The sequence below is a fragment of the Lagopus muta genome, chromosome 8 (genome assembly GCF_023343835.1).
Source record: "Lagopus muta isolate bLagMut1 chromosome 8, bLagMut1 primary, whole genome shotgun sequence".
Classification (NCBI taxonomy): Eukaryota; Metazoa; Chordata; class Aves; order Galliformes; family Phasianidae; genus Lagopus; species Lagopus muta.
The window spans coordinates 13198720-13223159 of NC_064440.1; the positions used below are offsets into that span (position 1 = coordinate 13198720).

The window sequence follows — 24440 nt, forward strand, 5'->3', positions numbered from 1 at the left end:
ACATAACCAGCCTTTTATGAGGAATACTAGAAAAGCAGCACCATCTAGAGGTACTGAAACCACACTGTAGGATTTTCAGAGCTGTGAGAAAAACGGCATGGACAATAAGTGAAACTCCCAGATTAAACTCTTTTTAAAATAGTGGTATGACAATAGCGGGTTTTTTCTTTGTTTTGTTTGTTTTTCAATTCAGAATGAACATGAATATGGGAAATAATTGGGCATCTGCAAGCTATATATATATATATTTACCTTTTATAGGTATATGATAGCTTTTTTTAAATAAAACATTATGAACTTGTGAAAACATAACATGAGAAGGAAAAACTGCATTATAAAAAAACACGGGGTCTTTGTATTGGTGTAAATAGCACGCACACTACAGTGTTCTCTCACCTTATTCCATTACTTTCTCCTTCATCTTATGAGCAAACAGCCCATAACTCACCCCTACTGTTCTTTAACTTCAATCTCACACACCCTCCCACAGATCATCTGCCTGGCACAGCCCCAAAGCCTTCACGTTGCATGGCTCTCCTACTCCCCTTACCCAATCCTGTGCTCAGCAGAACAGCTCACCCACCTACCTCCCAACATCCCCCCATTGCCTACTACTCTCAAGCTCAGAGCTGCCAGCCATGCTACTCTCCATCTTCACAGCCACATCAACACTGGGTACTTAAGGAGCTTGTATGTTTCATTCACCACTGGCATAAAATTTTGCTGCAGTATGACTACTTCACCATTGCTTTCAGACTCCTTTCATGCCTGTGTATCTACAATAGAGTTAAAAAAAAAAAAAAAAAAAGACTGACTGAATACAGCGATTCTAATTTTAAACGTATGGATTATCATTTAAAAAAGTAGTAATTCTGTTAAAAAAATGAAAGAGGAATTTATTACAGAGACTGCAAAGGAATCTATGTTTCTTAACTTAGCCAGTTGCAGTGTTTTCATTCATTCAGTTTGCTACCTGGAGATACCTGCTTTGGGCAGTGCTGCCCTTTACTTTAAGGGATAAACACTTGCAGGTATTTGAAAAAGAATGTCTTATCTCCTCTTTCTATTTTCACTCTGAATTGCCTAAAGGAATTTTTCAATTTTTTTTAAAGATCTATGTAATTGCTAGCAGATATCCATGGCTCCTTTATCTCCTACCAAATCCAATTGGAAAGTGTGTAATCAAGCTAGAACAGATTCATGCCCAAAGAATCAAGTACTAATAAGCCTGTAGTCACATAGCCTTCAGATGTGCCAGGGTTGGATCTGCAAGCTTCTGTTCTGGTCTGTTTAAACCACAGGAGGGCAGAGTGAAACGCATGATAAATATAACCCTTTCTCCATGCACAGAAACTTTCTTTATTAACCTGAGAACCCTGGTAGCCACATTACCTATTCAACTCAAGCTCCATAACTCTTGAACTCCCTAAACTGTACACAGCATGCCAGATGCAGTCTCACCTACTTTTTTCCTAATCTCTACCAGTCATGTTCTCTGATACCTTCTAGGCCACATTTTCCATCATTTCAACATACTTAAATTCATAGCCATGTCTACACACTTCATTTTCAACTGAAGACCTCCTCAGATAAATATTTTTCCCTAAAAACACAGTTTGCTATTGAATTCCATCCCATCTTAGCTATTAGTATGTCCTATGCTGTTTTTCCCTACTATTTTTTCCTCCAATGTTTATATCATTTACATTTTCCTTTGTATTAAGCATTAATCATTAATCAAAATATGACATTATGAGCAGTCCACATTACTTATGTAACTTTGCCAGCACCTTTCCTCCAATATGGCAGTACTTCTTATGTAACACTCCTTCAATTGGGTCACTATACACCTTTAATTCTCATATTAATCCCCCTCTTTTCTAGCTGAAAAAGTAATTTCCCATGCAATAATGAACCTTCCAGTTCTATCTAGGAAGTTAAAAACTTCAGGCTACTAAAGAAAAACACAATTATAATGAGCAATAAAATAAGAACCAGAACTTACATATTCTGTATAAATACTTTATTACGTAAAAAAAAAGACAACTTACATGGATAGATGCTCTGTTAACACGAATTACAGGTTTTCATGAGAATACTGAAATCCTTTAAAGAGCACTTTAGAATGCTTCTTTCCTCTTTTACAGTGATGCATTAGTTAGGAACTGGTATCAAGCAGAAAATACTGCTACCTAGCAATGGTTGGTGCTTCAAAAATGCTATGATAATGCAAAAAAAGAAAGACCCTATAAGGAATCAATATCTGGATTTAGGGTTTGGGGCTTTGGTCCTCAGGTCAACATAAAATGGCAGTTATGAAGACAAATATTCAACTCATTAACTGCACAAACCTTTGCAAAAAACATCCCCTTTAGATGCCAGTTGGCTCTGGCAAATACTCTCCATTTTACTTCATATTAGAAATAAAAATGGAACAGAAAATAAATGGAAATAATGTGAATTCCTGGAGGGAAAAAAAAAATCGTCATCAGAATGCCAGCTCATTCAAGAAAAGAACAACTGCCAGAGATTACCTGCTTATGCTGTAGTGCACACCTACATGTATGTGCTCAATGCAGTGCTGACATTTTGAAGTCATGTAAACATTTCATCTTCCTGCAGACCAAATCAATTCTGTTGACTATTATTATTTTAAAGGAATATTTTTCTTCTGTCAAGACCTTGAAAATATACTACAAAAACTAACCAAAGCACTACAAGAAAAATATGACTGTAATGGTTAGCTACATAAAATCTCATGTATACCATTTTAACTGAAACATATTATTTCATTCATAACTTACCTTTGCCATTTTACAGTCAGATGTGAATAGAAAAATGTCATTTTAAATACCGAGTGGCACAACTTTTATCTTGGCACATCTGAATATCTATGATTATCAGTATGTAAACTGCCTCACAAACAACAGTCAAAGCCTGACATGTAAACAGTTAGTTATACATTATCATATAGATAATATCATGTTAGGATAGGCAGGTTTGAGTGTTGCTGAAGGCACAACGTGGTCCCAAGGTATAAGGTTTCTCTCAGAAAGAGAACGTAAGGTTAGTGTACAGAGACATGAAAATTTATCTGAAGACTGAAGTCTCATCTCTGTTAGCTGTTACAGAAAAAAATAAAGCAAAAACAAAAATATTTCTGTTGTCCACACTTCATTTTGGACACCAGGAAAAAAACATTAAAAGCCTTCAAATACCTCAGTAGTCACATTCCCATCCTATAGCACGCGTGTACCTGTCTATGAGCTCAGCACACTACAATGGGAAGTTTCCAGTTCTTACTGTTGAAGAACTGTGAAGATATTTAATAGTATTTTCATTCAGTGATAAAAATGTAACAACTTTTTCATTTTTCTTATTTACAGATGATTTTGGCATAATAATAGTTAGAACAGTGAAAGTGGCTTGTGCTAATCCACTCAGCTTTTCTTCGGTGATAAGACAATGTCTAGGTTCACAACTCTACAATGGATTGTTTAAACTTCATGGTTTTGTTGTTGTTGTTGTTGTTTTTTTAAGGAAATCATATGGTAATATTTTATGGACGCTGTATTTAGATAAACTGTAAATTGTTTTTGAATTTTGAGACTAAAATTGATGCAAATTGTATTTTTTTCAGTCCTTACATTTCATACTATTGTGTTAATATTTTAAATACATGTAATGTAAATGTTTTTTTTACAGACAAGAGAAAATCACCTCATTTTTAACGTTACACAGAAATTTTTAAAGAACACACTTGGAGGACAAAAAACAAAGACACAAACTCCTAAATGCAGCTAATACCAGATAACAATTCTTTTGCTCTCTAATAACTCACAAGAATAACTGACTTTTACTATAAAATAGTGTAATAAAATCACTGAATGACAAAAACATGTCTTGAGTTTTACTTTTTTTTTTTCTTTTTTCTTTTTCCAATGCACGTGCTGCTACAATTTGAAATACAAATAGGAGAATGCCAGTGCAAGAAGGAACTGTTTAGCATGTATTTTCAAATGTGTAATTTTCAATTACAAGAGAGGTAACTTTTGTTATGTGCTGCTAGGTACAAGGCAGAACATAATACTTGGTCATACTGTAAAGAAACTACAAACCAGAAAACATGTTACGATCAAACGTCCATTAGATGCAAGCCTGTTCCCCTGAAAGTCACACAAGTATTTCCAAAATATCTCAGTCTCACTTTCTGTCAGAAAATCTCACATTGATGGAGCCTCCAGGAGTCAGAAGTCCGTGGGTTTTGGCGTGAACTGGTTCAGTTTTGGGAGAAATTTTAATCTCAAAATTCTGAAGCAACTGTAAAGACAAATAAGGCAAATATTAGAAAACCTGCAAAATCACAGATGTATAGATGAAAACTTGGGAAAAGAAAATGTAAGAGACTGTCACAAGCAGTATCTCAGCTGTCAGTTTCATCTTCCTCTCCTACACAGCCTGAGTACTGTGATCCTTACACAAGAGAAACAAATGGTGCAAAGATAATAGCTTAAAATCTTCATCCTCTGATTAAAAAAAACTGTCTCAAAAAAATTAAAATGAAATCAACAAAAAAAACAAAACTGAGATCAGCTCTTTCCTGCAGAATTTCAACAAGATTAGGTTAAACCATCCAAGCTTTCAAAGAAACTGAAATATCTTTCAAATCTTGTGAGCCTTCCTCTCGTGATTTTATTTTACCATAAATCAGTATATGCAACTATAAAACACATGATCAAAAAACAAAACCTGAGTCAGGGACAATCTGGTGCACCATAATCATCATAATAATCATCAAGAAGTAGGATACAAAAATCTCTCCCGAGTAGAACCAGTACAATTCAACCACACAGGCTCTCTGTGCATTACAACTTTTGTTCCCATACACTTAATGAAAGTGAGAGAACCAAATACTGATCTCTTTTTTTGAAACAAAAATCACAGAAATAGTGGGCTAAAACAAACTTCAAGACATTTAGCCCACCTTAGTTTTGAAGTTGAATATGAAATACATATACCAGAAGTATTGCAACTTTTACAAAGGAAATACTGTAGCATTCTCAGCTTCTTCTCCTAGAAATCAAGCTATCTTCTCTCAGCCCTCTCACAATAAGAACATGAAACAATGCATTACTTTCATATATATAAAGTACATTTTTAACTGTAGATGACAAGTTGAATTTTCTTGTTTTTCAGGCCTTTCATTCTTACTATCCTCCCCTTCTTCCTAACTTTTCTTCCAATTTGACTGTACTGTGTTTAAAATGCAATGCAGAGTCATCTTTTTAACTCATATTTTACACTGTTAATGAAAATACCAACCTAAACTAAATGCAAGACAGTCTCTTACAGAATTTGAATACAGCATTTTCTCAGTTTAACAGCTTTTTTTTTTTTTTTTTTTTTTTTTTTTTTTTGGATAACTACTGCCTCCAGCTATTTTTTTTCAACCAGCTCTGCATGTATTTTATAGGTACATCCATCTGGGGAAAAAAAATTATTAATTTACTTGCAAGAACAATACACAGGACATGTAAGAAATATTTTCTGATGTTAGAAAATATGACTTTCTCTATATCCACGGCACTAGATAAATAACCAAATCAAGAAAAGAATTGAGAACTATCTAAGAAATTCTCATTTGTCACCTTCATGCTTCACATGTTTCTATTTTTGAACAACTTCAGTATTTCTGTGCTTGTAAATAGATCGTGTGGCATTTTGTTCTGCTTTCTTTCCAGAAAACAAAACAAAGATCTTTACAACTTCCTTGATCCTCTTGTTCAAAAAGCTGCAACTGTGTTTTTCTTTATTCAGTCCCGAGACTTATTTCACTCTGAGTTCCAAAAGATAGATGCTATTTTTTATTGAGCTTGCTCTAGATATTTACCTGAGGAAATTTTAAAGGCAAATTTAATCAAGTTGTGCTTTGAATAGATATCACGTCACGATATAACTACCGTTATGGCTAAGTATCTCCAGATAGCTTCTAAATCCTCGTGTTATGATGCACAATTTGTCTCAATATTTGAGTTAAAGGTAAATGACAAGAGAAGTGCAGCAGCTGTTAGAAAAGCTACAAATATTCAAACGTACTTTGCATTATGTTAACCTGTATATAAAATAATGGTACAGTTAGAAGAAGGAAGGAGAAAGGACAGAAAATACGGAATACAGAGAGCTCAGTAATTTAATTTCACTGTAATAACACAATGTTCAGAAAAAGGATATAAAAAACATTTCAGCTCTTAAGTATTGAGTGTATTGCAAAGTACTGCAGCTGAGCAGGTAACTCTCCTAATATACATTAGGGAAATTTTTCATTTTGCTTAAAATAAGAAAACCTTCTGTGCTAAACCCATACATTTCCTGAATAATCTTACAATTATTTTCACTTTGGTTCACTATAAAGAATTTTTCATCTGCAGTGCAGTTTAACTAGTATGCTACACTTCAAGCATTATCATTTGCAATCTCTTTTGAAGGATGAGTGTTTGACAACACTCCAACACAATACTTTTGTGCACAATAACATATTGAGAAATGGTACATAGAAAAAAAAAAGAACCACAGCAATATATTTTTCTTCCTGTAATGCGGTCCCACATTTCTAACCTGAATCAGTGCAAGATGAATTTCCAGTTCTGCAACTCTTTTTCCAATACAACTTCGAATGCCATAACCAAAGGGGATGGAACCAAAATTGTCAACCCTGTCCAAATTATCTTTCCTCAGCCAGCGCTCGGGCCGGAACTCATTGGCCATTGGAAAATTCTCTTCACTGTATGAAGTAGTATAATGACAGAGTGCCAGCTGCGTCTAAAGAAGGAAATGTTATTTGTATATAACCAACTCTAATGTGCATTAAAAAAGAAAACATTTGTAAGTAAGTAAATTCAGATCTTTCAACAACGGAAATACGTGGGCAAAGTACTAGAAAACTAACAAAAATAATGAAACGCTTTTTCTTTTAAATTAAATCCTAACATTTCAGAGAGGCATTATCAACTCTCTACCTGCAGACTATCAAGAAAAGTTAAAAGTTAAACAATAAGTGGGTGAGGAACCAAGTCTGAAAAAAACAATGGCAACAGGTCAATTATAAAGTCATCTTTTTGTCAGATACACAAGCACTATACTAGTATTTTATCCTTAATGCTCTAGGTTGGTTATTTTAAATTAATGAAGTGCAAGTAACTGTAACAGATCACATCTCATATACAGAAATTAAACTGAGAATCACAGAACGACCTGGGTTGGTAAGGACCTCAAAGATCACTGAGTTTCAACCCGTCTGCTATGTGTGCAGGGTCACAAACCTCTAGATGCTACATCCTCCAGAGCTACATCCAGGGATGGGGCATCCACAACCTCTCTGGGCAACCCGTTCCAGTGCACCACTGGAGTTCTCTCCAGAAAACTGCAACAGAACCTACAGAACAATACCTACCCCTTTAGGTATTAAGTATCCTCCAACAATCAAGTCTTTCTGGGTCACTCTTCCATTTCCTGGCAATACAGGATATAACCTAGAGACAAATATTTAAAAGTCTTTCAAGAGCAGTAATTAATACAACTTCAAGCATTCGGTTTCCAATACAATATACAATTCAGAGTACAAAGGGTTGTTGTTTTTTTTTTAAAAACATACTGATAACCTTGGAGATAAAAAGACCCTGAAGCATTTGTGAGAATATCATTAATACCAAAGAGAAGTTATTTGCAAGTAACTAGAAGTTGAGCTGTTTGCCCTATATGATTGTTACACATATGTGCAAATACACAAGCAGTTGTTCAAGCTGCAGGTATTTTTTACAATACAGATTGCTGGAAAATGCTCGCTGATGCATTGTGCAAAATCCTCTTACTTCTCTCACCTTGCTATGAGCATTTGGTATAAATGTAAAAAAAAAACCCAAACAGTTGTGTCACATGCCTTCAATTTAAGACAAAAAGCTTAAATTGGCTGTAGTGGCACTGCGAAGTACCACTTTGTAGTGCAGGGGGTTGAGGGGAGTAGGTTGCTACAGTCCTACATACAGAATAATTAAATGCAAATCTCAAGTTTTCAATTATCTTAACAGACATGTCCTAAATATTCAATACTACTTTTACTATACTGGAAAGGTATTTAACAACTATGCAAACTATCTTATCTCATTGCTTGGGTATCCTTGGACACAATACTGCCACAGTAAGTAAAAGCAGAAGGAGAAAACAGCAGTAAATACTAACATAAATATTAACACAGACTCAAAATTCCTTACAGCCACATGAAATTACTTTTCTTAATCAACAGTTGATAAAACCCTTACCTCAGAGTCTCCTTCAGCACAGCTCTAATCAAAGGCAATTTGGGAACATCACGAGCAACAGGAGCTTGGTCTTTCCCCAGCTTATCGATGATTTCCTCATAAACACGTTGTTGAACCTCAGGGTGCTTTGCCAACATATATATTGCCCAGGACAAAGTAAAAGAAGTCTAAGAAAGAAATCACTACCATCAAATCCAACAGGAGTAGATTAAAGCTTCAAGTCAAAAAAAGCAATGAATTTTCAGCTGTGTGGTTTTTTTGTGTGTGCGTATGTGTCTGCAGTTATAAAACAGACTGGCAATGACTAACATCTGGATTCCATGGGATGTTGTCAGGCTTCACCACCCCCACCACCAGTATTTTTGCACCTAAAAATTCTCTGCATATCAAAACAATCCATGCTGATATTTTCCTAGTAAAGTGTTAAATATCAACAGAAAAAAACAAATGCAAACAAAACTACATAAACAATATTGAAACATCAGCACACTCTAAAAAGCAACAGATCAAATTAACTGTTTTCAGTGTTCCACCTTTCCACCTAACTAAAAATTTAATGGGAAACAGGCTAAGAGAATACTGCTCAAAACACTACCAACCAATTTTAAGCACAGAATAGTCTGTTCACACCATCCAGAAAACACAACTGCTATTACCACAGTAAACAATGCCATACCACAAGAAGCGTCTTCTACATCTTGAAAATTCCCTCCTGAAGTTCTGGAAATGTTTTATTTTGGGCTTGCATTTAAGAGAAATTCAGAACACACATTCATTATAAAGGGAACCTTTAATGTCCAAAGTTTGAACTGGGATATAACACTAAAAGAAATTCTCAGAAACTTTCTTCCCCTTGTAATACTGAGCGACTTGATCACCCCTTGCTAAAATACAACCCTATCCTATTCTTGTAAGAGCTCAGAGCAGCTGGCAATTCTGCCAACTGCATGCAAAACTTCCTGTGATGTAAAAAGTCTCTTCCCAGGTTCCCAGCTTCTTCATAACCACTTAAAAATTCTAGGGACAGCCAAAATGCCCTGCAGCCAAAAGCTGCCTTACGATTTTGTTGAAAGCTTTTATAATCTTCTAACCCTCCAGTTTCTATGACAAAAGGAGCACTGAAATGACAGCAGAACATTGGAAAAAAAAGTTCCCTTGTACTAAGAAATGAGGAAATCACAAGCATTGTCCTCTCACAGAATAATTGTTGCCAGCTGAGAAAACTGGGTTCAACAGGAACAGAAACTCTCACTGGCATGTATTTGAATGCTGTCCTTTTAATGTAATGAAAACTTTCTTACACACTAGAAATGGAAAATTAAGAATCTGAAAGACCAGAAAATGAATAAGTAACTGTGTTTTACTTAAGAGCCAGACATCAAAAAGCTCCTTAAACTCATAAATCCTTGGGATATCTAACCAACAGATCAGTCTTCAACATATAAATAAGCATTACATACGCTCTTTATTTTGGAACTCAAACGTATTACTATTGGGTTGGTTTTTTTGTTTTGTTTTGTTTTCCTTAGAAACCTCATAAACTTTCTTAAACCAAAAAAAATCTGCATCCAATTATAAAGCTTTTTCTTTAAAAAAAGCTTTGAAAGTTACATTTCTACTTAATCTTTTTTACCTTAAGGCTATTAAGCACAATCCAATATAGTACCTTATTAAATTCTTTCTTTTTAATGTGTTTACAGTATTTTACAGTAACATTGTTCATTGATATTCCATAAAACACCACATGCATTATATATACAGTACAGTAAACTTTTACCTTTATATTCTCATTGTCATGCTGAAGCTAATACATTGATTCCCCATAACAGGGCAGAGAGAAAGGGAATACACATACATGACTTTAAAGTTTCTTCAAATACTCAAGAGGACAAATTCACCACTCAGTCTAGCTTGGCCCACCCAAGTGTTTTTTTATTAATGTAACATACCTTGTACTCCAGCCTCAGTAACACTGAGTCCCATCTGCAGAGCTCTTTGTCTCAGTCTGATTGAAACTTACCAGTACAAAAATAGAGAAAAAGTGAATTCACACCTTCCTACATCAGTGCTGGCCTTACGGATTTCAGCAGAAACGAGGTGTTTGATCCAAAATGAGTGTACCAGTTGGCTGCAACCCGTACATGAAAAATCCTTTACCAAATCCTACATGTGAGTTTACTGACCAATTATTCACACTAACTTGTGTCAGTCTCTGTACTGTGGTCTACTTAAAAAAGCACAGACACCAGTCTGTGATCCAAAGCACAAAAAGAAAACGTATAAAATTTGAAGTGAATGTGAAGACAAGTGCCATTTTGTCCATCTAACAAACTGTGGAACTGGTGGGATCCTGTAAACTGCAGCTAGAAAAGAACTTCATTGACTTCGTTACTTTTCTCGTTACTTTTCTGTCATGTGAAAGATATAATGATATAAACGTACCAGAAATAATGCCCTTAAAAACAGTGTACCTTCCCACCCCACCCTCATACTCCTAAAGGAAGATGTGAAAGGTACAGTGTGCACAAGAAAAGTGATAGCAAGCTTACTGTGTCCACTCCTGCCAGAAGCATTTCAGTCATATTGGCATAGATCTCCTCCAAAGTAAGCTCCTTACTCACAAGGAGGTACGTAAGTAGCCCACCATTCACTTCTTCTCCTTGATCCAGTTGAGACTGAATAGACTTCAATTTGTTGTCAACATGAATTTGACCTTTGGGATTCAAAAAAAATTGTTAAGCTTCTGTTTTTATTTCTCTTTTGTTTCAGTTCAGTAAAGACAGTTCTTTCTTCTGCTATATGGCCCCAAACAGATAAAACGTTTTTATCTATTTTCTAGGTGCAAAGATAAAAGAGCAGTTAGTGGTGCAGGTCTCCTCGGGGACTCACAGTGAGGAAAGCCTGAACTGGCAGAAACAACCTAGCTCACAGCATGAGAACACTTAGCATGGGGAAAGGACACAAGATGCAGATTCTGACTGGGGGCAGAGGAAGCTCAAGGTTGAGTTCTATGCCCACTGAAGTGGCTTGTTTTCTGATGACTGCAAGAAGTGGCAAACTGCAGAATGACACTGCAGCTCAACATACAGCAGCTGTTTCACGATGTTAGCAGCAACTTGGGGGTCAAAACTGAATCACAACGAAGACAAAGATGAGGGGCATCAAGCGATAACAAAAACTGAAAAACTTCAGTGAATGGTAACTCCTGAATTAGTTTACCCATATTCCCATACATACTTGGCTACAAACAGCATCTTCAGTGAAACAAGTGCTTCAAAGGAGAAAACTCCTCTGGAAGTTAATGTCTCACAGCATGAGCTTACAAAAGGACATGAACCAACTTACTCCCTTACAAAACCACACAAACGCACACATCACAGTGAGTTTTACTGTTCAATTCCTCCTTCACAAAGAACTTAAAGGAAGAAGCTGCATAACAAATTTTGCACGGAACAAATTCCTCAAGAGCAGATTCATCTCTGCTCTCGGGATAAAGCTAAAATCCGATGTTGGTTTTAACCAACAAAAGGGAACGACTCTTTTACAGAAAACACACCTATGCATTAAAAAGATTCCCTGATGCTTACTGTAGTACTGCTCAGTACATGCAGGCAGACCAAAAATGAAGAAAACCAAGAATCTGCTCTCAAGGAAATCTACACAGACATACCAAGGCAAATACTGTTAATAAAACAAATACAAAGATGCATGCAGCTTCCTAACATTAGAGACAGAAAGAGGGCTCAGGTGTTTTAAGTGCTGCAGAATAAGACAGTATGCTACAGGGATAACTCCTCTTTTCTTAATTCAGATGACTGCAACTTTATGAACCAAGCTGCAAAGAATGTTTTATTTACAAAAAACATACTGCAGTACAGCAGTATATTTCTATGCCAGCTTCTGTGCTTATATACATGTATATACACACACTTCACAATGAATTCACTTTTTTTAATTTCTAGTCAGTTTTAGTGGCCATCATCCAGAGTGCCTGAATGAAATCTTGCTGAAGTCAACAAAAGTAACTATCTTCATCAAAATTTGAGTGGCTTAAGGTAAAACATTTGCAGAGAACTCAGAGCTTGAGTGAAGACAGAATACTAAAACAGATGAAGACAAAAGAAAAAAACATGGTAACATAGGGGTATATTTAAAGCACAGTAGAAACATTCTTTTTAAACAATACATTTTCTTGAAAAATTGTTCAATACAAAGCTTACTCTTACATTCTATGCAGATCCAACTAATATCAGAAATTTCTTGATATACAGCCTAAACATTTTGTTCAATTTCTCCATAGGTATTACTCTAATAATTATTTAGTATTTCAGATGGAGTTTTGTTGTATTATCACAGCATTTCTTCTGCCTCCTTTGAACTGCAGAAGAGAAATTTATGAAGTCCTGTTCAAACATACAAAGCACCTGCAGAAATACAGTGAAACTTTTTCTACTATTAAATCTTACTAAATTTGAAGAGTCCATCCCAGGATCTGCAGAACTCTCTCCAGGGTTTTGGAATAAACGGACGAAGCCACCTGGGAATGGCACCTGCATACATTGTGGTCTTAAACATACTGAACATCAACTCCAGAGCCTCGATATATTCGACGGTCTGCTGTGGGACGTTGTTTTCCAGGCAGCCCAACCTGCATTCATACAGAATAGTAGCCACACCTGCACATACGAGATCAAAGAATTTGCTATTCACTTGCATATACACACATTAATAAGCTGAGGAATTTGAATTCTAACACAATGGAACTGCCTTCAAAAAACTCGTAGTTATTCTCACTGCAGCTGTAAGTGAATAAAATATTAAAATATTTTAAAAAATCCTAACTAGATATTGACACAGTAGCCATGTCTTTCTGCAATAACATTTAGCATGAGAAGATATTCAGGAATCACAAAAGAAGCAGAGCAGCCCTCCAGCATGTTTGCTGTTTTTCCCACTGTACCACAAATTCTAAGCCTGATAGACTCTCCTCTGAGCACATAGGGAGATATAAGTCCAAAGATATTTCTGGTAACTGGTGATAATGCAGGAATTTCTAGTAGTGCCTTTCGTGATCCTGATAAGCTAGTAGTAAATGGATAATTAGTACACATGAACAGATAATGAGCATATACTGCACTACAGTGATTTCACTGCACACCATATAAATATGTTCCACTTGGCCCTGAAAAACAGCAGCTGTCAGACAGCACTGCAAATGACAGGACTGATTGCTGTTCACAATTTACTATGATTTTCTCACTTGAATTTTTGCAGTATTGTAGTGATTGCCATTCAAAGTCTTTTTCACCCCCATCTTTCTTATTATTAATAGGTACAATAAACACGCTTAACTTCTGTTCTGCCCTCCATCAAAGACCCCATGAATCCTCAAGAATATACAGAGAGATACAGAAATTTTCAGCAATTTCCATTTACTACTGTTTTTGTTTTTTGGTTTTGTCTTTTTTTTTTCCTTCATATTTCTTCTTTTCTGACAAAAATAATTGCTGAATCTGGTTATTTTCACATACTTCTTCCTTAACTTTCCTCCCTCTGGAGATATTTTGATACGCCTTTTATTTCTCCCAGGCATCTTTCAACAACTGCCAGTTCATATGCATTCTTTTATTGTTTAGATAGTCTTTTTTTTTTTTTTTTTTTTTTTTAAATCTGACATATTGGGTTCCCTGAACAATTGACAGTGAGTGAAGTCAAAAATGCAGTTGATATAAGAAATAAACCATGTGCGTCAGGCACATAATAAATGAAAAGCTAAAAGAACGTGAGGAACTTTAACCTACAAGTTGAAGTGAATCTTTAAGCTCAGAGTTTAAAATCTCATAAAATTTGTAACTCGGTTGAATACCTTTGTAGACATTACTGATGTAGAACAGATTTCAATTATTTTTGCCAAACAGACAGCTATTTGATGCAGCATCTTGAGCAATTTGAAAGTTTTTGCAAAACTCAAGCTCTTCAGCTGCATGTCTGCAGAGTGCCTGTGTTTTTTAAAGGTGTAACATATAACGAGATCAGATCATATGAAGTCAGTTAAAGGAATACGTGAAACCCATCTCACCATTACATCTCTGAAAGAAAACACAAAATCCCATACTAGCTCAGGCTGAAGTTCAATCTAGCACAACATCATTTCTCTATTGTTTGCAAGTGCCAGGTTATTCTAAGGCAAGCATAACAACGTCACCCATGGTGTGTTGTAGGCAGGGAAAAACAGTGTCTTTTCTCCCAGTATATAGTGAAAAGAATTTAGATAGATCATGCCTTGATTGCCCATCTGTAATTTGGCCAGTGGTGTATTAAACTGACGCATCTTAGAATTCAAACTGATAGAAGGTTTATGCTTCTGTTCTTGAGATGTAGATAGAAACAAGGAACACTGGAAAGCGGTCAGGGCCCTCACCATACCTTTTGCCTATATATCAGCATTTCCACAGTAAATGTTACTTAATACAAAGTATCTCTTTGGATTGTACAAAGCAATTCTACCAATATCCCTTTCCTTAAGCTGGGAGAGATGCATATGGACACAAAATATGACGGTCCCCATTAATCACAATAAGGTAACAGTAACTTATGACAAAAACAGCTAAATGCAACCACGTTGCTTTGCATTAACTCTTCTTTGTGGTTGTTACTCAGCCAAAACTTACCTTCCATTGAGTACTTGAAGAAAAGATTATTAACATTGGTCACCGTTTCCCCATCTTCCTCTTGACTTCTGAGGGTGTAGATTCTTTTAATTAAATCTGTGATAACTTCATTGACTCCTCCAGAGTAAATCGCCACATCTTTGGGTTTCAGAATTTTTTGCCTCAGTACACTTCTCATTTTTAGCCACTGTTCCCCCTCTCTAGAAAAAAAAACATTAATAACATCTATACAAAATTATTCTTAACAACCGCTAGCTCGGTAAAAGCTGTCATGATGATCATTTATGTTTTTGAGAAGAAAAATCAAGTAGTGAAATGAACACAATGGAGGTATAACATCCTCAGTATTTTGTGCCTACGTTTTTACTTCATACTTCCTGTACATTTGCAAGCTTTCCTTTAGCTGAGGTATGTATTGAAATCTTCTTAAATTTTGAATTGTAACATCTGCATGCTTGATACAAGCAGAGCGACTGGAAACAGTGATTGCAAAGATGTCTTTCAATTCCTTCAAAAGACAGCTAATTGTCTTTAGTGACAGTTACTTTGAATTGCAGTGTATTCCCAAGAAATTCGCTCACCTTGAGAAACGCTGCTGTAAGGTACAGAAGCTTACTGGCCAGCAGCAAAATTGAACCTCTTTAGTGTCTCTTTGGAGACACTTTCTGAATGCCTCAGTTTAAGCTCTTCTTACACAAAACATCAAGGAACTGCTGGCTTGACTCTGCAGTGCAATCCATATTGCCTTTTGTCACCATGTAAGAAATAGACTGGCTGTGGTTCAGGAAAACAGTTCCCCTCTAAATAAACAAGCCATCTCAGTGCCAACTGTGGGCTGCTCCCTGTGGCAGCTAACCACACACCCACACATTCACTGTCAGTTTATTAAAGCTTTAAAGATGGATATCTTTTCTACAGTCTAGCTGCACACAAACATATATCTGCATAGGGATGCACTTCAGTATGGATCTACAATGCAGCGACTTCTCTGCTTTAATCCAACGAGAGAGAACTTTGATAAACAATAAAGTGAACCCAAACCAGCATCCACACAACACGCTGCCAACTGGATACAGTCGCTTGGATTTGAAGCAGTAAAAGCATGTTTGTGCAGTGCTATGCCAAAGCCAGTGTGCCCTGCTCCTATATACTGCATCCAGATAACCAATACCCACAAATGTTATTGCACAAGGTCGCTCATTCCACTGTCCAACTATGCATCACGATCAACTTCCTGAAATTTTACAGCATAATGTAGAAGTCACTAAAAATTAATTCCCTCCTCCCCCGGCTAACCATATGGATATCTACAGAAAAGCCTGAATTCTCAGATGACCTGTACAGTCCTTCAGAAAAATGATTCAATTTTTACAACAAAACTTAGAAATGAAGGCGTAACAGAACTTACGCTGAAATTAGTCCTGTAGCTCTTCCTCTTAAGTCTCTGTATTCCTGCCACGATTCCATGTTAGCTCTCTGTGGTGCTCTACCTTCTGACCGGAGTACTTGAGCAACCATATCTCGATCTGCAATGGATACAACAAACTGGGGACCAAAGTGAGACTTGAAGATCTTTCCATATTCCTGAGTGTGTTTTTGCTACAACGTCACCAACAAAGAGAAAGAGAAGTAAAATATTACTAAGGAAACTGAGAAGGAAGCTGACAATTTGTCACTGAGTGAGTCAACTTATCACACCTAGGACTTGACTTCTAGCTTTTTAGTCATGGAATGGTTTGAAACATCACAAGAAAGCATGGAAGTATTACTGGGAAAAATCTATAAGGAAAATACAGGAGTCACACTGATTGAACATTCAGCTCTAAGGCACAAAATTATTGGTGAAATAAACTATCAAAAAGATGGAAGGACATAGGGCATTTAAAAACACATTTATCTTCAGATCAAATACATTAGAATATCTGGGGAAAAAAAAAAGAGAAAAAAAAAACAAGGCAGTATGTGAATTTGAAAGTATAATAGAGAGATACCATAAGTCACTTTTAATGCCTTTAATGTACATGCTGCAGCAGTTTACAAAGAAACGTTTATACTTTCTTCCATCTAAACTAGGATAGCAACTATGTAACAGCCCAATAAAATAACCCTACATTTTGGGACACATTCATGAGCAGCAAATTGATGACATAGATTAATTCTGAAAAAGGAAGAAAACGTTGAAGGATTATTCCAGCAGAGAAGTTTGTTTAGTGGTTGATTCATGAGTTGTATGATTCAAGCTGGAGGCGAGCAACAGGCCATTAAACATTAAGTAATGCATCACTGTCTGAGGAAATTTAATGATTATGTTCAACAAATTTAATTCCAATGTTGTGAAATGAAACAACTCCCAGGAACTCATTTGGAACAGAGGTTCAGCATCATTCTAGGGAATAAAAAGTCTGCAAAGGAACAGTCGAATCCATACAGGGACTTAAATTTAAGACTGTTTAAGATCTTAAAGATCTTACTTCTGTTTGAAGCAGCAAAATAAGTTAAACTGCCCAAAGTTTGACACATTACTTTCATCTAGTGTAAAGACATCTGCTTGCAGAGTTGTTTGATTTATAACCAGCACAAGTTCAGTACACTTAAGTTAGTGAAAGTCCAGTTTTGACCAAGACTAATTTATGAGATGTTTTAATCAGTATTGCTCAGAGAGATGAAATGTTCAATTGCCAAAAGTAAATTTAAGACACATGAATCACTTTCTACCATATGATACCAAGTGCCTATAAAAATGTAGTTCTTTTTGCCTCCTTTCCAAACAAAACAAGAGTTGTGCAACTGTGGTCTCTGCCAGTCTCCACTTTACTTTTGAAACACATTGGCCAATTTCAGTCAAGTTTAAACAAGCAGTTAAATCTCCTACAAATATATTCTTCCCATTTTCAAAGATCAGCATCTTGATTTAAACTAGACACACACATTTGCCATTCTGACAAAGGAAGTGCTGCAGTAGGAACTCAACCATGACCACTCCTGCTTGGTCTCCTGTTAACCAAACATACATGCAGACCAACGTATAAATAACAAGCATTCCCAAAACCCAAAGCAGCTCTTGCCCCAGAGGAATTTCAAGGGATATTGAAGCTGAGCATGGAGAGAACTGAGACCATGAGTCTTTAAGGTAGGCATGTTGTGGCACAAATGGTGCAAGGAAAAGGCAGTGGTGTGAGGGGGATACAGGGGGGAAATACCAATCTCAGAATGTCAAGCTCATCAAATTTTGTAATAGAACTGTCTGTTTTTTCCACTGATTGTGAGGGTGACATAGGAGATTGAACTTGAACAGAAAACAAATTGAGTATCAAGCCGTTCAACCAAATAAATGAAATATCAGTTCTCAAACAAAAATCGACAAGGTATTTGGCCTTCTCTTGCTTTCAGCAGAATGGTGTTCAGTATTAACCTGATGTTTAAAGAAATGCCTGGAATTTCTCTTCCATATTTTCTATCACAACACAGGTTTCTTTCCCTCATTCCAGACCTTAAAAATATTACAGTTTAATGACTCACATACCACTCACTCTCACACCATACATTCTTCCATATGTCATAAATTCTGTAAGCATCCAAACCCTTTCCTCTCTCTTTTATTTCCTTTATACTCAAACAGTACTGATGAGACACAAGATCTGATCCTGTCAAATTAGGAATACATTCCCTTTATCATAATTGCTGTAAGCATTGCTTTGGCCAGGACTGACTGGAATCATGTTACAGAGAACAGAACCTCCTTTGTGAAAAGCCCAGCTTTCCCCACCCCTCCTGCATATAGCCTATGAGCATTGCTGCACACCAAAGGATACTGCTTAAGTAGCTCTGCTGGTTACCAAAGGGTTTCAAATTAATTCATTCCTGATGTTCACTGTATTGTTAAATTTAACAGACTGTTATTAAGCCAGCTAATGCCTGCTTGCATGCAGCATGTATGCAAACAGGCCATCTGTGATTTGCAAAGTGATTGCTGAGGCTCCATGCGGAATAAAAACCAGCACCGCTTTACAGCTCCTCCTCATCCTTCCTCCTGCTTTCTTCTCTGTGAATAACATTCAGTGAAGAGGTTTTCTGGTTCAGAGCATACACTATTTACCTATTTTTATATCCATTCCAATACTTTGATGCTTTTGAATGTTTCAGCTTTCGTATTTACAACAGTGAAATATTGAATTCAACATGCAAGGTATTTTTTCGGCGTGATGGCATATGGAGAGTGCCTCACAAACTGGGCACTACCACAGCAGCAGTGGAAATAAGAAAAGCGGTATAACAACAACAACAAAAAAACCTTCCGCAAATACAATTAAGTTTAATCTGCACATAACTGTTGTTAAGTAATTAAGCTATTAATTCACCAACAGCTCAGATCACAGGGCAGACTGACACTTTTTTAGAGATCCAAGTGTTAAGCACACTGCAGTCAAAACTAAGGAACGCGTTTACTTTTTGTTCCCCGATCTCCTTTATTTCCAGCTCCTTTCAAGCTCCCGGTTTCCAGGTTCTTTAAGCTCTATTCCTGCTGGTTTCCAAAGCTGGACTAAGGGGCTCGCACACCCAGTCCACGCTGCCCCCTCACGAGGGGTGAGACTGAAGTGCCAAACCAAGGGGTCACCCCTCCGCCCCTACCCTCCCACCAGGTGACAGCGGCCGCGCTCTCTGAGGAGGACCCGAGGGGACTCTCGGTGTCTCTGTGCCTCCCTCCCTCAGGCAGCTCCCGCCGCCATCACGCCCCGCTTCCCGCCTCCCCGCCCGCGCGCGCCGCTGGGGCCGCCAGAGGAGGGGGCGCGGGCAGGGGTTGGGCAGCGCGAACCGCGACCGTTGGTTCCCCCTCCACGGCCCCTTCGGGGGAAGGTTTCAAACCGCCCGCCTCCCGCGGAGGGGAGGGCCCTGCGGGCGGCCCCTCCGCAGCTGCTGGGGGCCAGGCGCATCCACCGCCCCCTCAGGGGACCTGTAGAGCCCAAGTATATTTACGTAAGGAGAGGCCAGGGTAGAAGCGAGGGGCGGGGAGGAAAAATGGTCTCTGGGCACAACAGGGTGACGCCGGGCTGAGGTGAAGGATGGGCAGAAGCCCCTGCGGGCTGAGGCACCTCAGCCGCGGCATGGCCTCGCCTCCAGGCTGCAGGAAAAGCCTCGTTTCCCAGCTCCGCCGCCAAAAACAAGCGAGCGGGGGAAGCGCGAGTCTTTGCGGCAACCGTGCTCCAGAGGTGCTTCCTTTTCCCTTTCAGAGCCTATGGCACTCAGCTAAAAGCCCCCCAGAAAGGGGAAGAGTCGAAAGCCTGGGTGTGCCGGCGAAGCGGCCGCCCGCACGTCTAAGGGGAACTGCCGAAGGCGATGCCCGCAGAACCCGAGACAAAAAGTGCTAAACGTCCAGAGCTGAGGGACGCGGAACCGAACGGGGACCTCCTCGCCTCGGCTCTTTCGTAACAGCAGGAATGCAGCGATGCGGTAACGCGGCGATTAGGCAACATTTTGCGAGGGGAGAGAAGGAAAAGTTCGGTAATCCGGCGTGAATAAAGCCCGAAAGAGCCGACCGAGTCGTACCTGGATCTCATGAATGCGGCCGAAGCCGTCCTTCCAGAAGAACTCGTAGAGATTGTAGAGGGTGTTGGGTCCGGGCATTTCGTGCAAACTCTTCACCCTGCCCAGCTGCGGCGAGGGCTCCAGCAGCTCCCCCGGCCGCGCCGCTTTGTTCCCCGCGCCGCTCCTCACCTCCAGGGACTGACTGCCCGACGGCACGGGCGCCTGGTGAAACCTGCTGACAAAAAGCGCGTGCTGGAAGTAAGTCCTCTCGGATTCAAGTGTCTGCTTGCATTTCGTGGTCAGAACTCTCGTCAGGAAAGACATGTCTTAATTTCAGGAAGGTCCACTTTTATTATTTCCCCCCCCCTGCAGCTGCTTTTTATTTGGTTGTTCTTTCTTCGCTGCCTGCTTTAACTTGTACAAGCAGCACTACTCCAAACTCTTACTGCATGAGCATCAGTTTACACAGACCATTATTTAACGCTCCCTCCCCTAGGGCTGGAAAAGGGGGGTGGGTCTGGGATGAGACTTGAATAGAACTAACCTATTATTTCGTATAATTCAAATCAGATAAGTTTGCCCATTAAGCATGCAGTCCAAGTTTACTTTTTTCCTCTTTCCCCAATTGCTTTGGCAAAATCTCACATGTGGGTTATCCCAACTTTCTCCTTCATTACAAAGGCCCCAAACTCACCTTCTTATCTTCTCCTTCCCCCACCCTCCCATATGTTAGAAAACAGTATTTTCTGTGAGAAGTTCTCTCAGTATCATTTGTCATCCAAGAACATATATATAGAAACACTGCTACATTCACAGAAAACAGCAATGGTTTTCCCACTGCAATACTACAAGCTTACATTCCTGTAAGTTACAACAACCAGGGATGTTATTCGTATTACAGAGAGGTATGTTTGTGAAATGATGTACCTTGTGTCAACTTTTGTAGAAAATATCCAGTGCTTTCCAACTAGTCGCAATGGTCACCTCAGCTCTTCCTCAATTCAGCTGCACAGGTCTGCAATCACACACAGAGAACTTGAGCTCCAGCCTGTAGATCAGCTTGTTACACACAATTTCAAAGTCCTTTGTTCTACCTTCATACCCATTTCTATATGCTCACGGAAGTATTTGTGATATTCTGTAAAAACCTCATTAGCTTCAGAAAAGGTGCGCAAGAGATACAGCTCAGTTACAAGTAGATCAGAAGCTCTGGTAAAACCAGAAGACAGAGGAAAGTAAAAGGCAAGATCCACATTTCTAGAACTTACTTTACCAGCAATTTAGTCATGACTATGTTCAGTGAGCTTCTAAGTTATTTGTCTTTGTTTTTCCTTATATTCTCTGTTTTTGTACATTTGTATTTGGGGTCACAAACCAATTAAGATTTGTGTACATGCTTGATTTTATCACTGAGAATAAAGTCTACATCCTGTTAGACATCACCCTTTGTAAGCACAGCATTATATGTTCCAGAAATAAAATGCACAGGATAAACAGCATCTATAAAGTATGCACTTGTTTAAGCTAAATTAGCGCCTTTAAAATAGACTTCGTTATGTTTAAAAAGTCCAGAGAAAAGCAACATAAAAAATTAGAAGCTTTTAAAAATGATAAATAGAGGCCATGGAGTTACATCATTTGGTAAAGATGACTGCCAGAAGCATGACAACAGCATACAGACATGTACATCTTCTGTTAAAACGCGTATCAGAAGAAAAGAAACAATAGGCTTAGTTTGCAGCTACAAGTGTCTTGGATAGATTTTCAGATAGCCTTGCTACCTCATATCTCTGGGTTCTCTCACATTTCAGACTGCCAAGCTACCTCATGAGGTTATGCAGTTGCTCTCACTAACTTTGTAAGAGCAGATTTAATAAACATCTGTTGGGCACAGTCTGGGTGTATCACATTCTAGATTACCTTTGTAGTTTGCCTTTACTGTCTACGTTTATGCCTGGTGTAGCTATGTTATTTCTTTAACATTTGCCTAAAGATGGTTTGGGAGACAATTACTTATAAAATAAATGGTTCTGGGGAAAAATAAAAAATAAAATCAGGTAGATGTGATGATAAACTTGTTCTGACTTGTACTATCGAAAGGTAAATCTGTGTCTTGCTTACGAACAGTGAAAAAGAAAAAAAAACAAATTATAAAAACAGGGAATACCTCTTAAAGCAAATAGTAGATGCACTAAGAGAGCTGTAGGAGGAGTTAAAAAGAACAGGAAGATGGACAGTAGCCCTACAGAATGGAAAGGACACTCCAAACTAAATCACCTAGATTGCATTGGCAATATTCTAAGAACAATATCTAAAATATTTAAAGCTATTGAATAACTGATGATGTCCCCAGATTGAATGCCAACAAATAAAATGAAAACAGCATGAATTCACTTTGCCAGGAACACTGGTATAACTCCATAGCCATACATATTAAAGGTTACAACAGAATTTTTAAAATAAATTAAGATCAGTACTAGAAACTGGGAAGTGAATTTTGTTTTCAAGTTTATGCAGTAACTCACCAGCTTTAAAAATTGATTTTCATGTTCTAATCTCTAGATTGATGGAGAGAATATAGGCTCCTCCTGAAACTGCTTCTCACATCTTTTAATACGGTATTTTATATCAGCCTCACACCATTAATATCACAAAAAGTACCTGCTTCTATTCATACGACTAGTAAGAAACTCAGATATTCTACATACTGTAGGGCTTCAATATTGCAACTGGCACTAGCTTTCTCCACTTGTATGTTTTTGTAGTTAATTCCATATTTGGGCATTTCCCTCCCCCTACCCTTTATTTCACAATGAATTACCTCTTCCTCACAAAATCAATTATAAGAGAGTTTTTGTAGCCAGCCTACTTGAAAAAGAGTTTCAGAAGCTTTGTTCTCTAAGAACTTCATCAGAACTGTACCTATTTTTTCTCAGAGGAGTTTCTAGAGGTGGCAGTAGTCCAAGCATAGGAACTATACTGTAAATCCACACTTCTGCTCACACATCTAAGCAGTTCAGCTCATTTTCATGTTTCACTTCTCTTATTGTGTGTTTGTAAAAAAAAAAAAGTCTGAAACACATTGTATTTAAAATAGGTAGACAGAGAAAATGCAATTTCAGTTACAGCAGAGCTGAAGAGAACACTAATCGCATTCTATTCACTTCAAAGGAGACTAAACCATAGAACTTGCATACAATATATAATACCATAAATATATAATATCATTCTATCATTCCGTGACTGCCTGCTATCAAGTTTATCATAATAGATCCAGTTTTAGGAAATGGAAAACAAACACCTATATATCTCTGCCACCTGGATAGACTTTTTAGTCATTTAAAGATCATGCTCAACATTAGGAAGTCTAAGAAAGGTTCTCCCATTATTCACATGCACACGTATTAATGTCAAAACGCAGGGAAAAGCCAATGAATTTGATTGTTTTTGAGTAATGTTATCAGCTTTTAAAGAAAAGGCAGAACGAATGTGGCAGAAAGCATTTGATAAAAGAGACCTAAGACATGCCTGTGAGATACTTCCATATCTCCTTACTGTCTTGTAATTTCAATGATTAGGAATTAACAAATAATATCTTAACCCATTTCTCCCCAAATAAAAATACTGAAGAATCTGCTTAGAGGCAGCGGTTGAGTGTAATGCAAATTAATGAAGAAAGCGCAGAACAGCCATAATGACTAAAACGTCAACTTTCTTGATTATAACAGAAGAGAAATTTAAAGGAAAATTAACAGTGCAGTTCCACATATCTGTAAAATGGGCTCCTTTCAGGCACAACTTGACTGATATCCACAGTAATATAATTTTTACTCAGTATACAAGGCAGCCAGTAGCTCTGAAGTCTTGTGTCAGCAAAAACATAGTACCAGTAAGCCTAAGAGGCCTGCATACTGTAGCTTGTAATAACAGA

The 24440-nt window shown here is 37.8% G+C and overlaps 1 protein-coding gene across 1 annotated transcript; it reads right to left on the minus strand.

Annotated features, from left to right (window-relative positions):
- Window positions 1–3699: 3699 nt before the first annotated feature.
- LOC125697181 (cytochrome P450 27C1) lies at window positions 3700–23544 on the minus strand. The gene is made up of 10 exons (XM_048954004.1): window positions 23432–23544; window positions 20531–21524; window positions 16395–16585; window positions 14987–15186; window positions 12782–12991; window positions 10865–11028; window positions 8316–8482; window positions 7451–7529; window positions 6616–6819; window positions 3700–4320 (listed from the first exon to the last, which is right to left on the minus strand). The coding sequence occupies exons 2-10, from the start codon at window positions 20831–20833 to the stop codon at window positions 4204–4206; spliced, it is 1635 nt and encodes a 544-aa protein (XP_048809961.1). The 5' UTR covers window positions 20834–21524; window positions 23432–23544; the 3' UTR covers window positions 3700–4203.
- Window positions 23545–24440: the final 896 nt, after the last annotated feature.